Source organism: Schistocerca nitens, chromosome 1 (assembly GCF_023898315.1).
Source record: "Schistocerca nitens isolate TAMUIC-IGC-003100 chromosome 1, iqSchNite1.1, whole genome shotgun sequence".
Taxonomy (NCBI): domain Eukaryota; kingdom Metazoa; phylum Arthropoda; class Insecta; order Orthoptera; family Acrididae; genus Schistocerca; species Schistocerca nitens.
In genome coordinates, this window is record NC_064614.1 from 858279740 (window position 1) to 858297193 (window position 17454).

At 41.0% G+C, this 17454-nt stretch overlaps 1 protein-coding gene across 1 annotated transcript in view; it reads right to left on the minus strand.

Annotated features, from left to right (window-relative positions):
- Positions 1-17454, minus strand: part of LOC126263503 (sorting nexin-17) — a 92232-nt gene that overhangs the window by 28981 nt on the left and 45797 nt on the right. The window contains exons 4-6 of the mRNA XM_049960599.1: positions 4575-4665; positions 4366-4450; positions 3458-3620 (exon numbers count right to left, since the gene is read on the minus strand). Of these exons, the coding sequence (XP_049816556.1) occupies positions 3458-3620; positions 4366-4450; positions 4575-4665 (339 nt within the window). The remainder of the gene's footprint in view (positions 1-3457; positions 3621-4365; positions 4451-4574; positions 4666-17454) is intronic.

The window sequence follows — 17454 nt, forward strand, 5'->3', positions numbered from 1 at the left end:
TTCCCGAAAATGACAAATCAATTCTTCCATGTGCACATCAACCTTATAGGTTCACTGCTGCCATCTGAGGGACATCATTATTTGTTTGCAGCAATTGACAGAATATGCACGCTGGTCAGAGGCAGTGCCTATTTAAGACACATCAGCAGAAACTACAGCAATGGACCTCTTAAACAATCGGTGTCACGATTTGGATGTCAAGCTCATGTCACCACTGACCAAGAGCGACAGTCAGAATTGTGCTATTCCTAGAGCTATCTAAATTATCTGAACTCCAACAACACCACATGATCAGCTACTAAGTGCTGTGGACAGCCTCAACATAGGGATCTCAACCGCTGAAATGATTTACAAGGAAATGTTGGACCTACCCACGGAATTTTTCATAGCACAACAGATCAATAAGTCACCAGAGCCACTGTAATTAAATTAATTTGTGATAAGGTCCTTTGGGACCAAACTGCTGAGGTCATCGGTTCCTAAGCTTACACACCACTTAATCTAACTTAAACTAACTTACGCTAAGGAAAAAACACACATCCATGCCCGAGGAAGGATTCGAACCTCTGACGGAAGGAGCCACACAAACCATGGCAAGGCACCTCAGACCACATGAGAGCCACTGTATATACTGCAGTAGATTAGAAGGCACATAGTTACACTGAGTGCTCCCACAGCCTCATGACACAGTGAAAGAAAAGTGTTCGTATACAAGGACATTCAGTGTGCTTACATGTTATGTTATGAATGGATATGGTATGCACACCATTACAGTCACCTTATTTGGGACCTTTCTGGATACCAAAGTGCAACAAACATAAAGTACAATATCATACAGTGATATGCCACTGACAATGCCTTAGGAGTGAGTGGAGGAAGCTTATGTGCTCAATTCACAAGCACCTGTACAATGACAGGGCGAGGGGATGGCTACACCAAATACAGTAGCTCAATCTGAAATGGGTACAGGGCAACTTACAGCAAGCAGTGACACCGTTGGCACAACTAGCGAACCCAGAAGAAGAGCAATGAACACCAGTGACTTTCACAAGGGCAGGTCAGCAGGTTCATCACAAGTACTAAAGCTTATCAGGAGCTCCACTATAATGGAGGGGAAGGAGGGGAGGGGAGGGGGGCTGTATGGGAAGCGCCTGCTACAGAAAATGACTAGAAAGCCATTTTTAGAATTCTTTGGTAGTTTTAGTTTTAGTTTTGAGAGTTCTCTGTTATTGAGTCGCTTGTCAAACTGTTGAACTGAAATTTGGGGAGAAATAAATAGTTATTGCAGTTATGACTGTCTTTCTATGCAGTTGAGAGAGTGCAATGAGTTTTACCTACAAATTTTATAATGGACACAAAGGAACGATGACAATCTATAACATCAATGTACAGTGTCAAGCTGCAGTGGAGGTAGCACTAAAACATTTTAAAGGCAAGAAAAAACATAGTATTTTGTTTTGAATAATAATCCATGTTATTACAACTAAAAAGCTAGGTAACAAGACAGCCATATTTACTGCATGTGAAGAGCTTGTCGCTGACACCAGTGTCATTATAGAAATGGTTGGTAGACAGGATGTGTACAATACGAATAAGAGCAAGCTTAATTTAGAAACTGTGTCTGATCAATCTCTTGCCAAAAAAGGGACGAAAGATGTCAACACAGTCGTACATTCCATCTGTGGTGTCACCGCCAGACACCACACTTGCTAGGTGGTAGCATTTAAATCGGCCGCGGTCCGTTAGTATACGTCGGACCCGCGTGTCGCCACTATCAGTGACTGCAGACCGAGCACCACCACACGGCAGGTCTAGAGAGACTTCCTAGCACTCGACCAGTTGTACAACCAACTTTGCTAGCGATGGTTCACTGACAAAATATGCTCTCATTTGCCGAGACGATAGTTTAGCATAGCCTTCAGCTACGTCACTTGCTACGACCTAGCAAGGCGCCATTATCAGTTACTATTGATATTGAATCATGAACCGTCAAGACCGACGTTCACCATTAATGGATTAAAGTTAAGTATTCCACCAGCTACGTCCGTTTTTCTAAATTCTAATTTCCTTGTCCTGTTCCAGACCTCACGCCAACCTGCGTGAGCTAAAACGCGTGCCTTTCGGCCTCCTTCTAGTAACACGGTGTTGGCTCTCCTGCCAACCAAAACACTGGCGACGAGGCACAACCGCGTTCTTATCGATATTGCCCTGATTTACTTGTGTAATGGCTTTGCCACAATCTCCAGATGTACTGTCCGAATTTTATCGCTTACAGAATCAGCAGACGCAGGCCTTACTGGATGCCCTTGGACAGCTCGTCCAGGGTCAACGGGCAATGCAAAACGATGCGGCAGCCGCCGCTCCACCGCTAACGCAGCCACAACACGCTGTTGCACCAACTTTTCGACCTTTTGATGCTGCACTGGAAAGCTGGATGGAGTGGTCACGCCAATTTGGATGCTATCTCGCCGCCTACAGAATTCAAGGTAACGAGCGGCAGCCTTTTTTGTTATCTTCGGTCAGCGTCCAAATGTACCGTGTGATAGTCAAATTATTTCCCCGACGCGACGTAGCAACTCTGTCCTACGATGAAATTTTGTCTGCATTAGATTCATATTTCAAAGGATCAGTCAATGTAGTTGCGAAAAGGTATACCTTCTTTCGTACAAAACGTACGGCAGGTCAGACTAATCGGGAGTGGGTTGCAAGGCCTTACTAGGGATTGTGCGTTTGAGTGTCAATGTGGACTCCCTTATTCAGATACTATGGTACGTGATGCAATTGCACAGAACGTTTCTGATGTTCGTATAAGGGAACAGATTTTGAAACTAGTCAATCCCTCCCTTCAACAAGTGATGGACATATTGGATCGGCAGGACACACTTGACTTTGCTCAGGAATCATTTGAAACTTCACCAGCCGTGTGTCACATTAACCGGCCCGCCAGGCGCGCTGCACGGAACAGTAAACAGCCCTCGCGCCCGTCCGCGCAGCTGCCACCAGGCTCTCAGCCAAGTGTGCTGCGCAGGCAAGCAAATGCAGTGATAAAATCAAGCCCACGGTGTGCTACTAGACATTCGCGTGAGAATTTTCAATATTTGTGGAGTCTAAGTTTTCTGCTACTAACTGTTAAGTTACTCGACTGGTGATAAGAATGACATGTGCAGTTCTATCAGCAAGAAAGTTCGGAATCCAATCACAAGTCTGGTTTTATATTCAGTAAGCTTGTATTTTGTTCACTAAACGAATGTGTGGAACTGTACAGAATGCCTTCCAAAGTCAAGGAACACAGCTGCCATCTTTGTCCTTTGAAGCCTATGTGGATAAACAGGTCAAGATGAGTTTCACAAGGTCTTTGCTAGCAGAGCTCATGTTGATATGCAACTTGTAACTAACATAGCATTTAAAACATGTTTCTGAAGCATGACAAAGTAAAATGCATCTGGTAATGAAGTACCTCTTTCTTGGCTCCTCTGGCCTGCAATGATGCCAAATGCTTTTGTGTCTCCTTTGAACTCAAAATCCATCCCTTTTCGACATCTGCTACTGTCTGTACGTACAAAAGATTCAGAGCCACCTTGTCCGACATAAGCTCAATGTCATAACTAGGATCCCAGTAACTGGAAGAGACAGAGAGCCATAAATTACAAATAAGTCACAGAATAATAGGATAATTAGTGTGTGACAGTTTAACATAGATGTGCATTTAACACAGATGTATCTCTCTCTCTCTCTCTCTCTCTCTCTCTCTCTCTCACACACACACACACACACACACACACACACACACACAGTATGTCTACAATGTGCTGGCTGAATAAACATTATTTACATTATATCAGAACTTTCCATTGCCATACTTATAACACTGGTACTTGTGTTTTGTCATCATTTAAGCATATAATGAAAGAAACATTCCTGAAAAATAATCTGCCAAAATTCCATTTTCATATTCTTCAGCATTCAACTACCTAATTAAACCATTTTATCATTCAGCCACATCACCAACATCAAAATTATTTATTTTGTCACTCCACTTGCAAAGGACTCTTAGAAAGTGCACCCACAACATTTCAAAAAATAAGATGAACAACAGACTGTAGAACAATACTTTACTCAGACTCTTTTAACAGACAGATAAAGCTGAAATTAAAAGACAACATTCAATACAAAAAAAGATAAAACATTTAGAATCCAAGTTCAGAGGATATGTTAACTTCCGTTACAATGTACACAAATAATAAATACAGTTCATATGTGTGTGTGCGTGTGTGTGTGTGTTTGGGGGGCGGGGGGAGCATATGTTACATACTAATATTCATCTCCTTTCTGTAATAGATATCAGTAAACCAAATATTGCATTACCTTTTTCTGAGAACAAGACGATGAACACCCTGGATGGATTTCTGTGATATGTATGGTGACTCAAAATCCTGAAGTTTCCGCAATACTGGAATCAAAATAATGTACAATAAGCCTTTTTATTTACTTTTTATGGTACCTGCAATATTTAAGTCTAGTGGAAATTTTACTTTGAGTGTTCAAAGTGATATATACAAGAGAGACTGACTTACCTGTGACATCTCCATCATCTTCACGTTTGATGAGAAACAATGAGAAGTAGTAGACATATTCACTTGGGAGGTTTATTTGCTGGCAAACTTTCTAAAAAATACAAAACAGAGTACATTAATGCCTGGAATACTATCAATAAGTTTACCAATTAAAACTAACATATCAAACTCTAACTAACTGATGCTGAAAACCAAATGTAGGCATAAAATTGCATAAGGTTGCCATTATTTGAAAATCGCAGTTCTTTTAATACAAGATATGGTTTCACTAGGCACACAGACTGACAATGAATAATAAAACTGAGATGATGATCTAAACATCAGACGACCAGCTCACATTTCACAGGTAAGAGACTGGCTCTACTTCCCAATAAAACAGAGTCTATCCAGTTCCTTATGAACAATTCTATCTGCACTGACATTCTTACAATCTTTGTACAGTTAGTGAAGCCAGAAGACATTTGATTTCTGGGACTGAGGGTAAATTCCCGTGGAAGGCACATATTCAAGATGTTACTCATACGCTGAATGCAGCTCTGCCACTACTATTTGTAGAATATTGTCCATTGTTAGTATCAGTGACACACTGAAACTTGCTTACTTATCAAGTTTTATCTCTTAAGGTCACCTGGAATTAAATTTAGTTACAACTCTCTTAGGTATGGTGAATATTTTTAGCCCAAGAACATGGCATCTGAACCACACGATATTAATTCATGAAGTTCACATAGGTTTCTATATAAGTATCTGGAGATTTTTAAAATGACCAATACATCTCCTTGCTTGTGATGACAATGTGTGTCTGATTAAAAGAAACTGCAGCAGGCATTCAGTGAATACAAAGCAGACAATCAATATTTATATATCAAGCACCTCTTTAACCACTGGAAAAAAAAAAGAAAGAAAGCTATGCGGCTCTTTGAGAAATACATCTTCAACTGTTTTCTACAAGAATTCTAGGGTCTTAGTAACACGCCAAATGCTGTAATCTCTCAGACTTTATTGGCATGACTGATTAAATTGCGACTGAGACCCCCAGCCTTATTTAAATTGATAGCTCATTCTCTGTTTATTAGAATTTCCAAAAATTTTATTTCAGCAGGTTCTTTAATTAAGCTGTCCCAGAAACTTGGTGTTTACATCACCATACTGGCCTCCTCATGTTTCATCATATTCATGGTAGTGCTCAGCAACAGCAGAGTAGCTTGGTTGTTTCAGTCAGGTGTGTCGCTGATGTTCCTTGGATCTCTCCTCGACTGTTCTAATGGTTGCCCCATGAAAAACATGACACTTTTGCATGGAATGCCTAATACACCCAGCTTCGAAGGCCTAGATTGTCTTTAACGTTACGAAGAATATTTTTTATGTTTTTTAACGGCGGAAAAATAAACTGAAACCCAGTTTCTGTAGAAGCTTGCCAATCTTTCTGCATACTGTGCCAGCATAAAGTAGATAGCCGCTTCTTGGCTTCTCTTTCTGTCCCAGTTTCAAATTCTTTCCCAGCTGTTCTTGATATTGTCTGTTAACTCCTGCTCAGTTTAATGATCTGAGTATCATTCCTTCATAACACAATTTATAGACGTAATTCTTTGGTAAGACTCTCCTTGTCTGATGAAAGTGTTCAAGCTCTATGTACCAGAGTCTTTATCATCAAACTTCCTTATGACAGATAATGATATCCCAATGTTTGAAGATACAGGTCACATCCATCATGAATTTTATATTGTGATGGATGGAATTAAATGTTCTAAGAACTCTTCAAGCTTCTCTGTTCAATATGACCACACCACAAATGTATTGTTCACAAATCTATAGAAAAAACATTGGTATGAAAAGGTGGATTATCGTACCTTTGTTTCGAAGTGTTCTATGTATATATTTGCCATGACAAGCAATAACAGACTACAGAGTACACATTGTCATGCTATCATCAAATCTTTCTGTGATTATTACAAGGATTAATGAAGTGAAAATCTCATAAAGAGTAAGGCTACACTGAAACTGACCATAATATCAATACCCTGGAGTCACAGCTGACTGAGATGGTGTACAAAGTGAGCCAAGTTTCAAATGTGGTGTCCGCACTTTTCTAAATATGTGTTGAAAATGTGTTTCAAGTATTTTTCCATTTAGTACATAGATGCACCAATATTAACTATGTCTTAGAGGAATATCTTCCTTGTATACTTTTGTACCACTGCATTTTAACTTGGAATCAAGCCTGTGGCCAAGCAAATGGAAAGCTGTCACCGCAGTCTCGTGCAGCATCTATTCAGAGACTGAGCTGATGTTACCAAAGACTCAGCCGTAGCACAATAGTTGCAGTCACGAACGATGGCGGTCAAGTTTAGGCTTGTTCTGTGCACCTACATCACTCATGTTCTGACAGCCAATGAGCATTTAGTATGTTCTGAGCACCCTGCTGTGAATGCCGTAGCTAATGCAAGTATTAAATGTGATCATAGTGAGTTGTTTTGTGAATTTCAATTCCATTTGTTGCAAGTTGTCATTGCTGATTCGTGGTGGTAAGTGATAAATTCTGCATAAGTAAGTGAGAGACATAATTTGCAGAATATACTCTTTCTTCAAGCGGAAAAAACGCGCATGCATGTACTGCAACTGACACTTGGAATTGTCAACTGTGCAGTCCCCATTTGTGCCTCGACATGCAAGAACCGCCATCATTCATGGATCAGACTATTGGACAGGGGTAGTAACCACATGTCCAGCATTGATGCTACTGCCAGGACTGGAAAATTGTCAACACAGCAAAGTACTGGGGCCAGACCGTTGCAAAGGCGACCTCGATTACCACACATCTGAACCTGGCAGTGCGCCAAATATTCGGCTTATGCGAGGAAGAATGATGTCCTGTCATAACAGGCATGGGACAAGCAGCCACACTACCACCCTTCCACTTGTATAGTGTCTGTCATTGCCTGCAGTTGGCTCTGAGAAGTACTTCCCGACAGTCATCAACCTAGTGAGGGACACCCCACACACTGCTACTGGATGCTGTCCCTGCTAACTGTGGAACTACAGGCTGCATTTAGTCCTGATGGTGCCAGTGGCTGAATTGGTGCCTTCCAGCTGTGGTCCTTTGGATAGCTGATTTCTACTGACTTCAGGGTGCCTATCTGGGTGTTCATAGCTTGCGCCTGGGTCTGACTTGTTGCTGAGTCACTGCCTGCCCTGCTTGTGTGCACGCTCCTACTGCAGGCTTGCATTTGAGGGGAGGGGGGTCTTTGGTTTGTCTCCACATTTACATGCTTTCTGCCCTGAATCACATGTCTGCGCCACACAAAACATCTGACTTCCTAGGGAGCTCCCTGTTGCTGTGTGTTGGCTTCCTGCCTGGGCTTCATGGGACACTACATTTGCCAAGGTGTTGATAACATAAAATCATCATCACCGCCACCTGCTGGCATGGCGACTACGGGCACTGGCAGTGTCACAAGGCTGTGTGCTGAGATAAGTGCCCATCATTGTCCAGGGCTAGACTGTGTCCCTGGGCACTGACCACAGCAAGACGACGTTTCAGCTACTATACAGTAAGCAATGAATAAATGAACTATTGTCTTCTCATTGTTTCTATGACTTTACAACAGCCATACACCTGGCTCTTTGTACCTGATTCCCCACCAAACATCACAATCTAAAACAATGTCATTAACATGCAAGTCATCCTGCCACCTGCTACAGAACCTTAGGAAAACCATATAGTCCAGGTGGCACAGCTGCACATGTTCTAAGACCATTAAAGACTTACATGGCAAGCCTGACTCAGTGAGAAGAGTCATCACTTTCCTCTCAATTTGCAGTGACTGCCACTTCACGTCACAGTTGGATATGAGAACCAAAGCAGACTGAGTAGTGACAGCACTATGTTTAGCTACAGCTACCTCAGCCAATCCACCAATGAGTTTAACAACAACAACAACAACACTAGCCACAACATGGCGGGAAGACTCACCAGCTGGCCTACAGACTGACTTTGATGTGGCCAATACAGGGCAAACCATCACGATCTGAAAGTAAGTCTCACCTTCAGCCACCATTATGCTCATAAAGGCACAAATCTACAAGTGGCCTTATTTAAATGAGTAGCAGGCCACTACAGCCAGTTCATTTTGCTTTGCTGTGCTATGCTACTACCAGCACCAACAATTGAGAGTTATGACCAGACTGTCTGGCTACTGTTGTTGGAATGGACTTTGGCTTCTGAACTGGACTTGTATTAGTGTGGTGTGAGTAATAAACGTGATCCATTAACTGATTCTGTGTTCTATCAGTCATACCATAGTTTCATTCATAGGACTGACATCTTTGTACCTGTCTGTAATGTTAAAGATGATATAGGTCTCCAAAAACTGAGTGAGTACCACATTCCATGCAAATGTGGCATGTCCTATGGTGAGCTGACTATTAGAGGAGAGATGCAAGGAACATCAATGACACACCTGAATGAAACAACCACGCAAATCAGCTATTGCCAGGCACTTCTTCAAATATAACCATGACTTGAAATGTGAGGAGACCAGTATCAAGGCCAAATGATACTGACCGGCCGCCGTGTCATCCTCAGCCCACAGGCGTCACTGGATGCAGATATGGAGGGGCATGTGGTCAGCACACCATTCTCCTGGCCATGTGTCAGTTTATGAGACTGGAGCCGCTATTTCTCAATGAAGGCCAGATGGTCTCCCATCGAAGTGCTAGCCCAGCCCGACAGTGCTTAACTTCAGCGATCTGACAGGAACCGGCGTTACCACTGCGGCAAGGCCATTGGCATGTCAATTATCTGGGACATTGTAATTAAGGAGTCTATTGAAATAAAAATGTTGGAAAATCTAATAAACAGTGAAAGAGCTTTCAATTTAAACAAGGCTTCAGTTCCATAACTCTACTTGTTAAAAACTCAACTCCCCTCACACCCACCAGTGCTGTGAAACTTTAGGAGAATGTGTGTTTCAGAAAATATTAGTTAGGGCTCAGAAAAACAAAATAACATCAAATGATGTAATGTGTGTCGGGAGTTAAACATAGCTACAAGTAGCACCACAGGATCAACAATAAGTCACAGTCTAGTTGGACTCCAGGCAGCAGGTACGCATAGCAGAAAAACTTGCAGGGTCTGTGTCAGTCATCGAAATATTGTGCATAATATGGAAACAAAAGAATCGGCTGTATATACAGAAGCACATAATTAATACCACATGCTTTCATGTTTCTACCTCCTTTTCCTGTAGGAATATCATAGGTTCATTTAAATTTGCTATGGCAGATGAAATTTGTTGAAGCAGGGAATAATAGCTCATGCTATTTATTATAAGTGCTGCAGATTTCCGTGAGTGTTATTACTATTGTAAATCCCTAATGTGCAACAGGAAATACAAAATCTGTTTGTTTAAAGAGGATGGAGTCTCATTAACCAAAGTCAGTCATTCTGATTTTCAGCTGTCTCTGCTAACAGGTTCTCCTTCCTCAACCATAATTAACACTGGAAATGAACTAAATCCATACATTGTATATTTATTATTATTATTATTATTGTTGTTGTTGTTGTTGTTGTTGTTGTTGGCACCAATATTATTTTTGTTTTGGAATTTTGAAGTCCATGATTTATTACTCTGATTCATTTTATGTCAATGAGTGCTGTATGTGTTATAACGTATACTATTGTGTCATTGGAAAAGATGTCCAACTGAATAAATATTAAATGAATAAATTCATATCTGCCAAGTTTGTACAGACTCAGTGCCCTGTAATGTTACAACAGTGGTGTTGAGCACATGTAAGGACAAAATATGACATCTTAATTTGTTAACCTCATTATCAGCAGAAATAGTTTCTCATTTGCATGAGTAGATTTACACCTCCAAACACACTTCTCAATTAAACATAATTTTTCAGGCAAAAACTAATGTTTTACCATGACTTAATATCAATTTACACTCTCTTAATATGCAGAACCCAATATAGTCCTTGGCAAAGTGTTTCATGATGATTACCTAGTAAACAGCTGTGTAGAGAGTACAAAATGACTGTACATGAATAACAAGGTGTATTTGTTTTTGTGGTTAGCACAGAAAGAGGTCAAGTACGGACATAATTTCTTAAGAAATGGGAAAGTGTATGAATGAGTCAAATATTAAAAAACACAAGACACAATGTCAGCAACAGCACCATGTTTGCAAAGTGCACAATCTATTTCAAAAGGCTTTTCATTGTTAATGAAATTGCTTCAGAATTCAACATGAGCCATATATCTGTATATAGTTACATCCAGATGACCTTGGCTACATGCACCAAGAGTGCTGTACAGTAATAATAAGTGTTGCACAGCAAACAATCTCCGAAGAAAAATTGTTCCAGTATGCATATAAAAAAGATGCTTTTCTCTGTTTAATTATAACAGGATACAAGTCATAAGCGCATCACTACTAACCACAAATTAGACAAATAATGGAGTAGAAGCACCCACCACCTCTGCTCCAGTGGCAGAGTTATGATGACTACTTTTTGGGAAAAGGCTCAAACTGTTACTATTTCTCTGCACACCTTTGCAAAAATATTACAATAAAATTACTTTTATTTAATTCTTATGATCAAATTTCATAAGGAAACAGAAAATCAGTGAAATATCCCCTTATGGAAAATTAAGTTTGGGAGCAAGTAAAGACAATCATTCACAATGCAGATTATGAAACCCTCATTCAACCAAGACTTGAATATTGCTCAGCAGTACGGTATCTCTGTCCGACAGGACTGATAGAAGAAATAAGAGATGATCCAATGAAGAGTAATGTGCTGTGTTACATGTTCATTTGGTAAGCATTAAAAATGTCGCAGAGACAATCAACTACGTCCACTGGCAAACACTGCTAGAGAGACATTCTCCATCATAGAGTGATTTACTCTTGAAGTTCGGAGAACATACACACCTAGAAGAGTCAAACAAATATACTGCTTCTTCCTACATACCAGATCTGTTTAAAAAATTCCAGAACTTTGTCCACAAAATTTTTCTGTGCTTACCTTTTACTTATTATGCATGGTCTCTTTCAAAATATTCTCCTCCACAATTGATACACCACTACCAATGCCATTTCCACTTCTGGAAGCAGTCTTCATATGCCTCCCACTGCACCACGCGAAAGTCCACCTGCAAATTTTCTTTTATCTTGCCTATTGCTGCAAATCTTCGCCCATTCAACGGGGATTTTCAACTTTGCAAATAAAAAAAAAGTTTGCAGGGACCAGATCTGGAGAATATGGAGGATAAGGCAGCACAGTGATTTCATTTTTTGTGCAACAGTCTCCCACTAACTGGGATGAGTGTGCGAGTACATTATCATAATGCAAGAGGCACGAATTTCCTTCGCCACATTTCAGATCATTCCCTTCTCACATTTTCTTGCAGGTGTCGCAACATGTCCCGATAGTACCACTGATTAACAGTTTGTCCCTTTGGCATGAATTCATGATGAACTAATCCTTCAAAGTTAAAGAAAACTATCAGCATGCCTTTGGCATTTGACCTGACCTGACAAGCTTTTCCTGGTCTTGGAGAACCTTTCCCAATCCCTTGTGAAGATTGAACCCTGGTCTCAACATGATAACCGTAGACCCACATCTTATCACCAGTTATGATTGTCTTAATGAACATCTTTTTCTCATTTGCACAATTCAAAAGCTCTTTACAGACAGAGAAGCGAAGGTCTTTCTGGTCATGACTCACGAGCCGTGGGATGAACTTGGCGGCAGAACGATGCATTCCAAGATGCTGTGTCACGATTTCATGACATGATCCAACTGCAATGTTACATTCTTCTGCACTCTCTCGGCTAGTCAGTCTTCGATTGGCACGCTTAATTTCATTGATGTTTCTGACATGAGCATCAGCGATAAACATTGAAGAATACCCTGAATGACGTCATCTTTAACTTTCATCTCCCCACTTTTAAACTGTGTGAACCATTTGTAACACCAAGTATGGCTTAAGCACTCATTGTCATAGGCTTCCTGCAGCACTTAGTGTGTCTTTGTAAAGATTTTCTTGAGTATCACACAAAATTTTACCCATCGTGTTGCTCCTCTAACTTTGCCATCTCGAAATTTGCAAACCGTGAGACATACAACATTCTACTCAACACAGTGCTGAACAATAACTATCAGACATACAACAATGAAACTTCCAGGAGATACACATTAAACACAGATGTGTGCAGCAATGCCAACCATGTTTCTCTCCAACACATGACTGGCATGAAATTACAAACTGGAATTTTTTGAACAGATCTTGTATATCTAGCAAAAGAGCCATGAAAACAAAATTAGAGAGATTAGAGCCCCCATGGGGCAACTGAAAAAGGGAAGTGACAGCAGTACATAAAGCAACCTCTGCCACACACCCCAAGATTGCTTATGGAGTTTATATGTAGATGAAGTGATGAAAAGTGAACTTGCACATAAAGCAGAGTTCAACATTGTAACTGTAGCTCTACATGGTCTCCATACAGTCCTCATCTCTTTCCAAGCGATTTCCATATTTTTGGCACCTTGAAGAAAGACATTTGTGGTCCATTCATGGCCATTGATTTGCTTCGGGTGAGGAGGTGCACACCTGGGTAAAATCGGGTTCCATAAACTACCGCAAACATTTTTCCATGAAAGCACTGACCATACTGTCTCAAACTGGTATAAATTTATTAATAGTTATGGAAACTGCTTTTGAAATAATAAACAGTTTACTTACTTTTTCAACTGTCTCATTTTCAGCTGACTGCTCCTTATACACGGAGGTGATAAAGTCATAGGATACCTCCTAATATTGTGATGGACCTCCTTTTGCCCAGTATAGTGCAGCAAGTTGATGTGGCATGGACTCAATAAGACACTGGAAGTCCCATGTGGAAATACGAGGGGGTACCCACAAAAAATCAGAATAACATTGCCCTGGCCAGAGCTTGTGTAGTACGCATTTCTGCCGCTTGGTGTACATAGTGCAACTCATTGCCAGTTCAGTGCCGCCTGTGTTGTCAACCTGGCTTGTTTTGTTCATCTGTAATGACTGTTTTTGCTACCTCAGTTTTGTTCTTGTTTCATTTTTTATGATGGCATGTTTAAGTCAACAATGTGCAGCTGTGAAATTTTTGTTTCTACTTAGTAAAAATGCTGCTGAAACTTTTAATGTTGAAAACAGCTTACCAAGATGACACTATGGGAAAAACTCAAGTGTATGAATGGTTTGTTCAGTTTAAAAATGGCAACATGTTGATTCATGACAAACTTCATTTTGGACATCTGTCAACTGCCCGTACCAATGAAAATGTTGAAAAATTCAAGAGCTTGTGCTCGCAGACTGTCGACACACAACTGATCAACTGTCAGAGATTAGTGGGTTATCTTGGAGCTCGGTTCCGTGAATTTTAATGGAAGATTTGGGGATGAAAAGGGTTGTTGCCAAATTGGTTCCTATGCTTCTGACTGACAATCAAAAAGAACACCGAGTTGAAAAATGTCATGCTTTGAAACAACAACTTGAAACTGATGCAGATTTTCTAGCAAGGTGATGGTGATGAGTCATGGCACTATGGTTATAACCAGAAACAAAGCAACAGTCAAGCCAATGTAAGACGTCATTGTCACTCAACCCAAAAAAAGTTCTTCGACTCAAACATCTAAACAATGCAGATTTGCTTTTCTGATGCCAAGGGCATAGTTCATTCAGAGTTTGTTCCCCCAAGTCAGACTGTCAATCAAACCTTTTATTTGGAAGTTTTAAGAAGATTGCACAACAGTGTTTATGAAAAAAAGGCCCGATTTGTGGCACACAGGAGACTATTTCTTCCATCACGACAAAGATTACGTGTGGAGTGCACATGGGGGTTTTTTAGGTTAAAGAATTCCCTCCCTAGGCCTGACAAGACGCCTGCTGAGACGCGGCAAGGTAGGAGTAGGCAAAATGCAACAGAGAATAACAATATTAATGTGCTAATAGTAAACTGCAGGAGCGTCTATAGAAAGGTCCCAGAACTGCTCTCATTAATAAACGGTCACAACGCCCATATAGTACTAGGGACAGAAAGTTGGCTGAAACCAGACGTAAACAGTAATGAAATCCTGAACTCAGATTGGAATGTGAAATGATTTGGGTGAAGGTCACGGTTAAAGCAGGCTCAGACATGATAATTGGATGTCTCTATAGGCCCCCTGGCTCAGCAGCTGTTGTGGCTGAGCACCTGAAGGATAATTTGGAAAATATTTCGAGTAGATTTCCCCACCATGTTATAGTTCTGGGTGGAGATTTTAATTTGCCCGATATAGACTGGGAGACTCAAACGTTCATAACGGGTGGCAGGGACAAAGAATCCAGTGAAATTTTTTTAAGTGCTTTATCTGAAAACTACCTTGAGCAGTTAAACAGAGAACCGACTCGTGGCGATAACATATTAGACCTTCTAGTGACAAACAGACCCGAACTATTTGAAACAGTTAACGCAGAACAGGGAATCAGCGATCATAAAGCAGTTATGGCATCGATGATTTCAGCCGTAAATAGAAATATTAAAAAGGGTAGGAAGATTTTTCTGTTTAGCAAAAGTGACAAAAAGCAGATTTCAGAGTACCTGACAGCTCAACACAAAAGTTTTGTCTCAAGTACAGATAGTGTTGAGGATCAGTGGACAAAGTTCAAAACCATCGTACAATATGCGTTAGATGAGTATGTGCCAAGCAAGATCGTAAGAGATGGAAAAGAGCCACCGTGGTACAACAACCGAGTTAGAAAACTGCTGCGGAAGCAAAGGGAACTTCACAGCAAACATAAACATAGCCAAAGCGTTGCAGACAAACAAAAATTGCGCGAAGCGAAATGTAGTGTGAGGAGGGCTATGCAAGAGGCATTCAATGAATTCGAAAGTAAAGTTCTATGTACTGACTTGGCAGAAAATCCTAAGAAATTTTGGTCTTATGTCAAAGCGGTAGGTGGATCAAAACAAAATGTTCAGACACTCTGTGACCAAAATGGTACTGAAACAGAGGATGACAGACTAAAGGCCGAAATACTAAATGTCTTTTTCCAAAGTTGTTTCACAGAGGAAGACTGCATTGTAGTTCCTTCTCTAGATTGTCGCACAGATGACAAAATGGTAGATCACGAAATAGACGACAGAGAGATAGAGAAACAATTAAAATCGCTCAAAAGAGGAAAGGCCACTGGACCTGATGGGATACCAGTTCGATTTTACACAGAGTACGCGAAGGAACTTGCCCCCCTTCTTGCAGCGGTGTACAGTAGGTCTCTAGAAGAGCGTAGCGTTCCAAAGGGTTGGAAAAGGGCACAGGTTATCCCCGTTTTCAAGAAGGGACGTCGAACAGATGTGCAGAACTATAGACCTATATCTCTAACGTCGATCAGTTGTAGAATTTTGGAACACGTATTATGTTCAAGTATAATGACTTTTCTGGAGACTAGAAATCTACTCTGTAGGAATCAGCATGGGTTTCGAAAAAGACGGTCATGTGAAACCCAGCTCACGCTATTCGTCCACGAGACTCAGAGGGCCATAGACACGGGTTCACAGGTAGATGCCGTGTTTCTTGACTTCCGCAAGGTGTTCGATAGAGTTCCCCACAGTTGTTTAATGAACAAAGTAAGAGCATATGGACTATCAGACCAATTGTGTGATTGGATTGAGGAGTTCCTAGATAACAGAACGCAGCATGTCATTCTCAATGGAGAGAAGTCTTCCGAAGTAAGAGCGATTTCAGGTGTGTCGCAGGGGAGTGTCATAGGACCGTTGCTATTCACTATATACATAAATGACCTGGTGGATGACATCGGAAGTTCACTGAGGCTTTTTGCAGATGATGCTGTGGTGTATCGAGAGGTTGTAACAATGGAAAATTGTACTGAAATGCAGGAGGATCTGCAGCGAATTGACGCATGGTGCAGGGAATGGCAATTGAATCTCAATGTAGACAAGTGTAATGTGCTGCGAATACATAGAAAGATAGATCCCTTATCATTTAGCTACAAAATAGCAGGTCAGCAACTGGAAGCAGTTAATTCCATAAATTATCTGGGTGTACGCATTAGGAGTGATTTAAAATGGAATGATCATATAAAGTTGATCATCGGTAAAGCAGATGCCAGACTGAGATTCATTGGAAGAATCCTAAGGAAATGCAATCCGAAAACAAAGGAAGTAGGTTACAGTACGCTTGTTCGCCCACTGCTTGAATACTGCTCAGCAGTGTGGGATCCGTACCAGATAGGGTTGATAGAAGAGATAGAGAAGATCCAACGAAGAGCAGCACGCTTCGTTACAGGATCGTTTAGTAATCACGAAAGCGTTACGGAGATGATAGATAAACTCCAGTGGAAGACTCTGCAGGAGAGACGCTCAGTAGCTCGGTACGGGCTTTTGTTAAGGTTTCGAGAACATACTTTCACCGAAGAGTCAAGCAGTATATTGCTCCCTCCTACGTATATCTCACGAAGAGATCATGAGGATAAAATCAGAGAGATTAGAGCCCACACAGAAGCATACCGACAATCCTTCTTTCCACGAACAATACGAGGCTGGAACAGAAGGGAGAACCGATAGAGGTACTCAAGGTACCCTCCGCCACACACCGTCAGGTGGCTTGTGGAGTATGGATGTAGATGTAGAGAAAGCATCTGCTCACTCAGCCATCTTTGTTAGACAGTTTTTGGCTAAAAATGGCATGGTTCCGCTGCCCACTCACCTTTTTCATCTGACCTGGCTCTGTGCAACTTTTTCTTGTTTCCATTCATGAAGAGGGGCATGAAAGGACACCAATTTAACAACATTGAAGAAGTCAAGAAAAAAACAAGAGAGTAGCTGTCAGC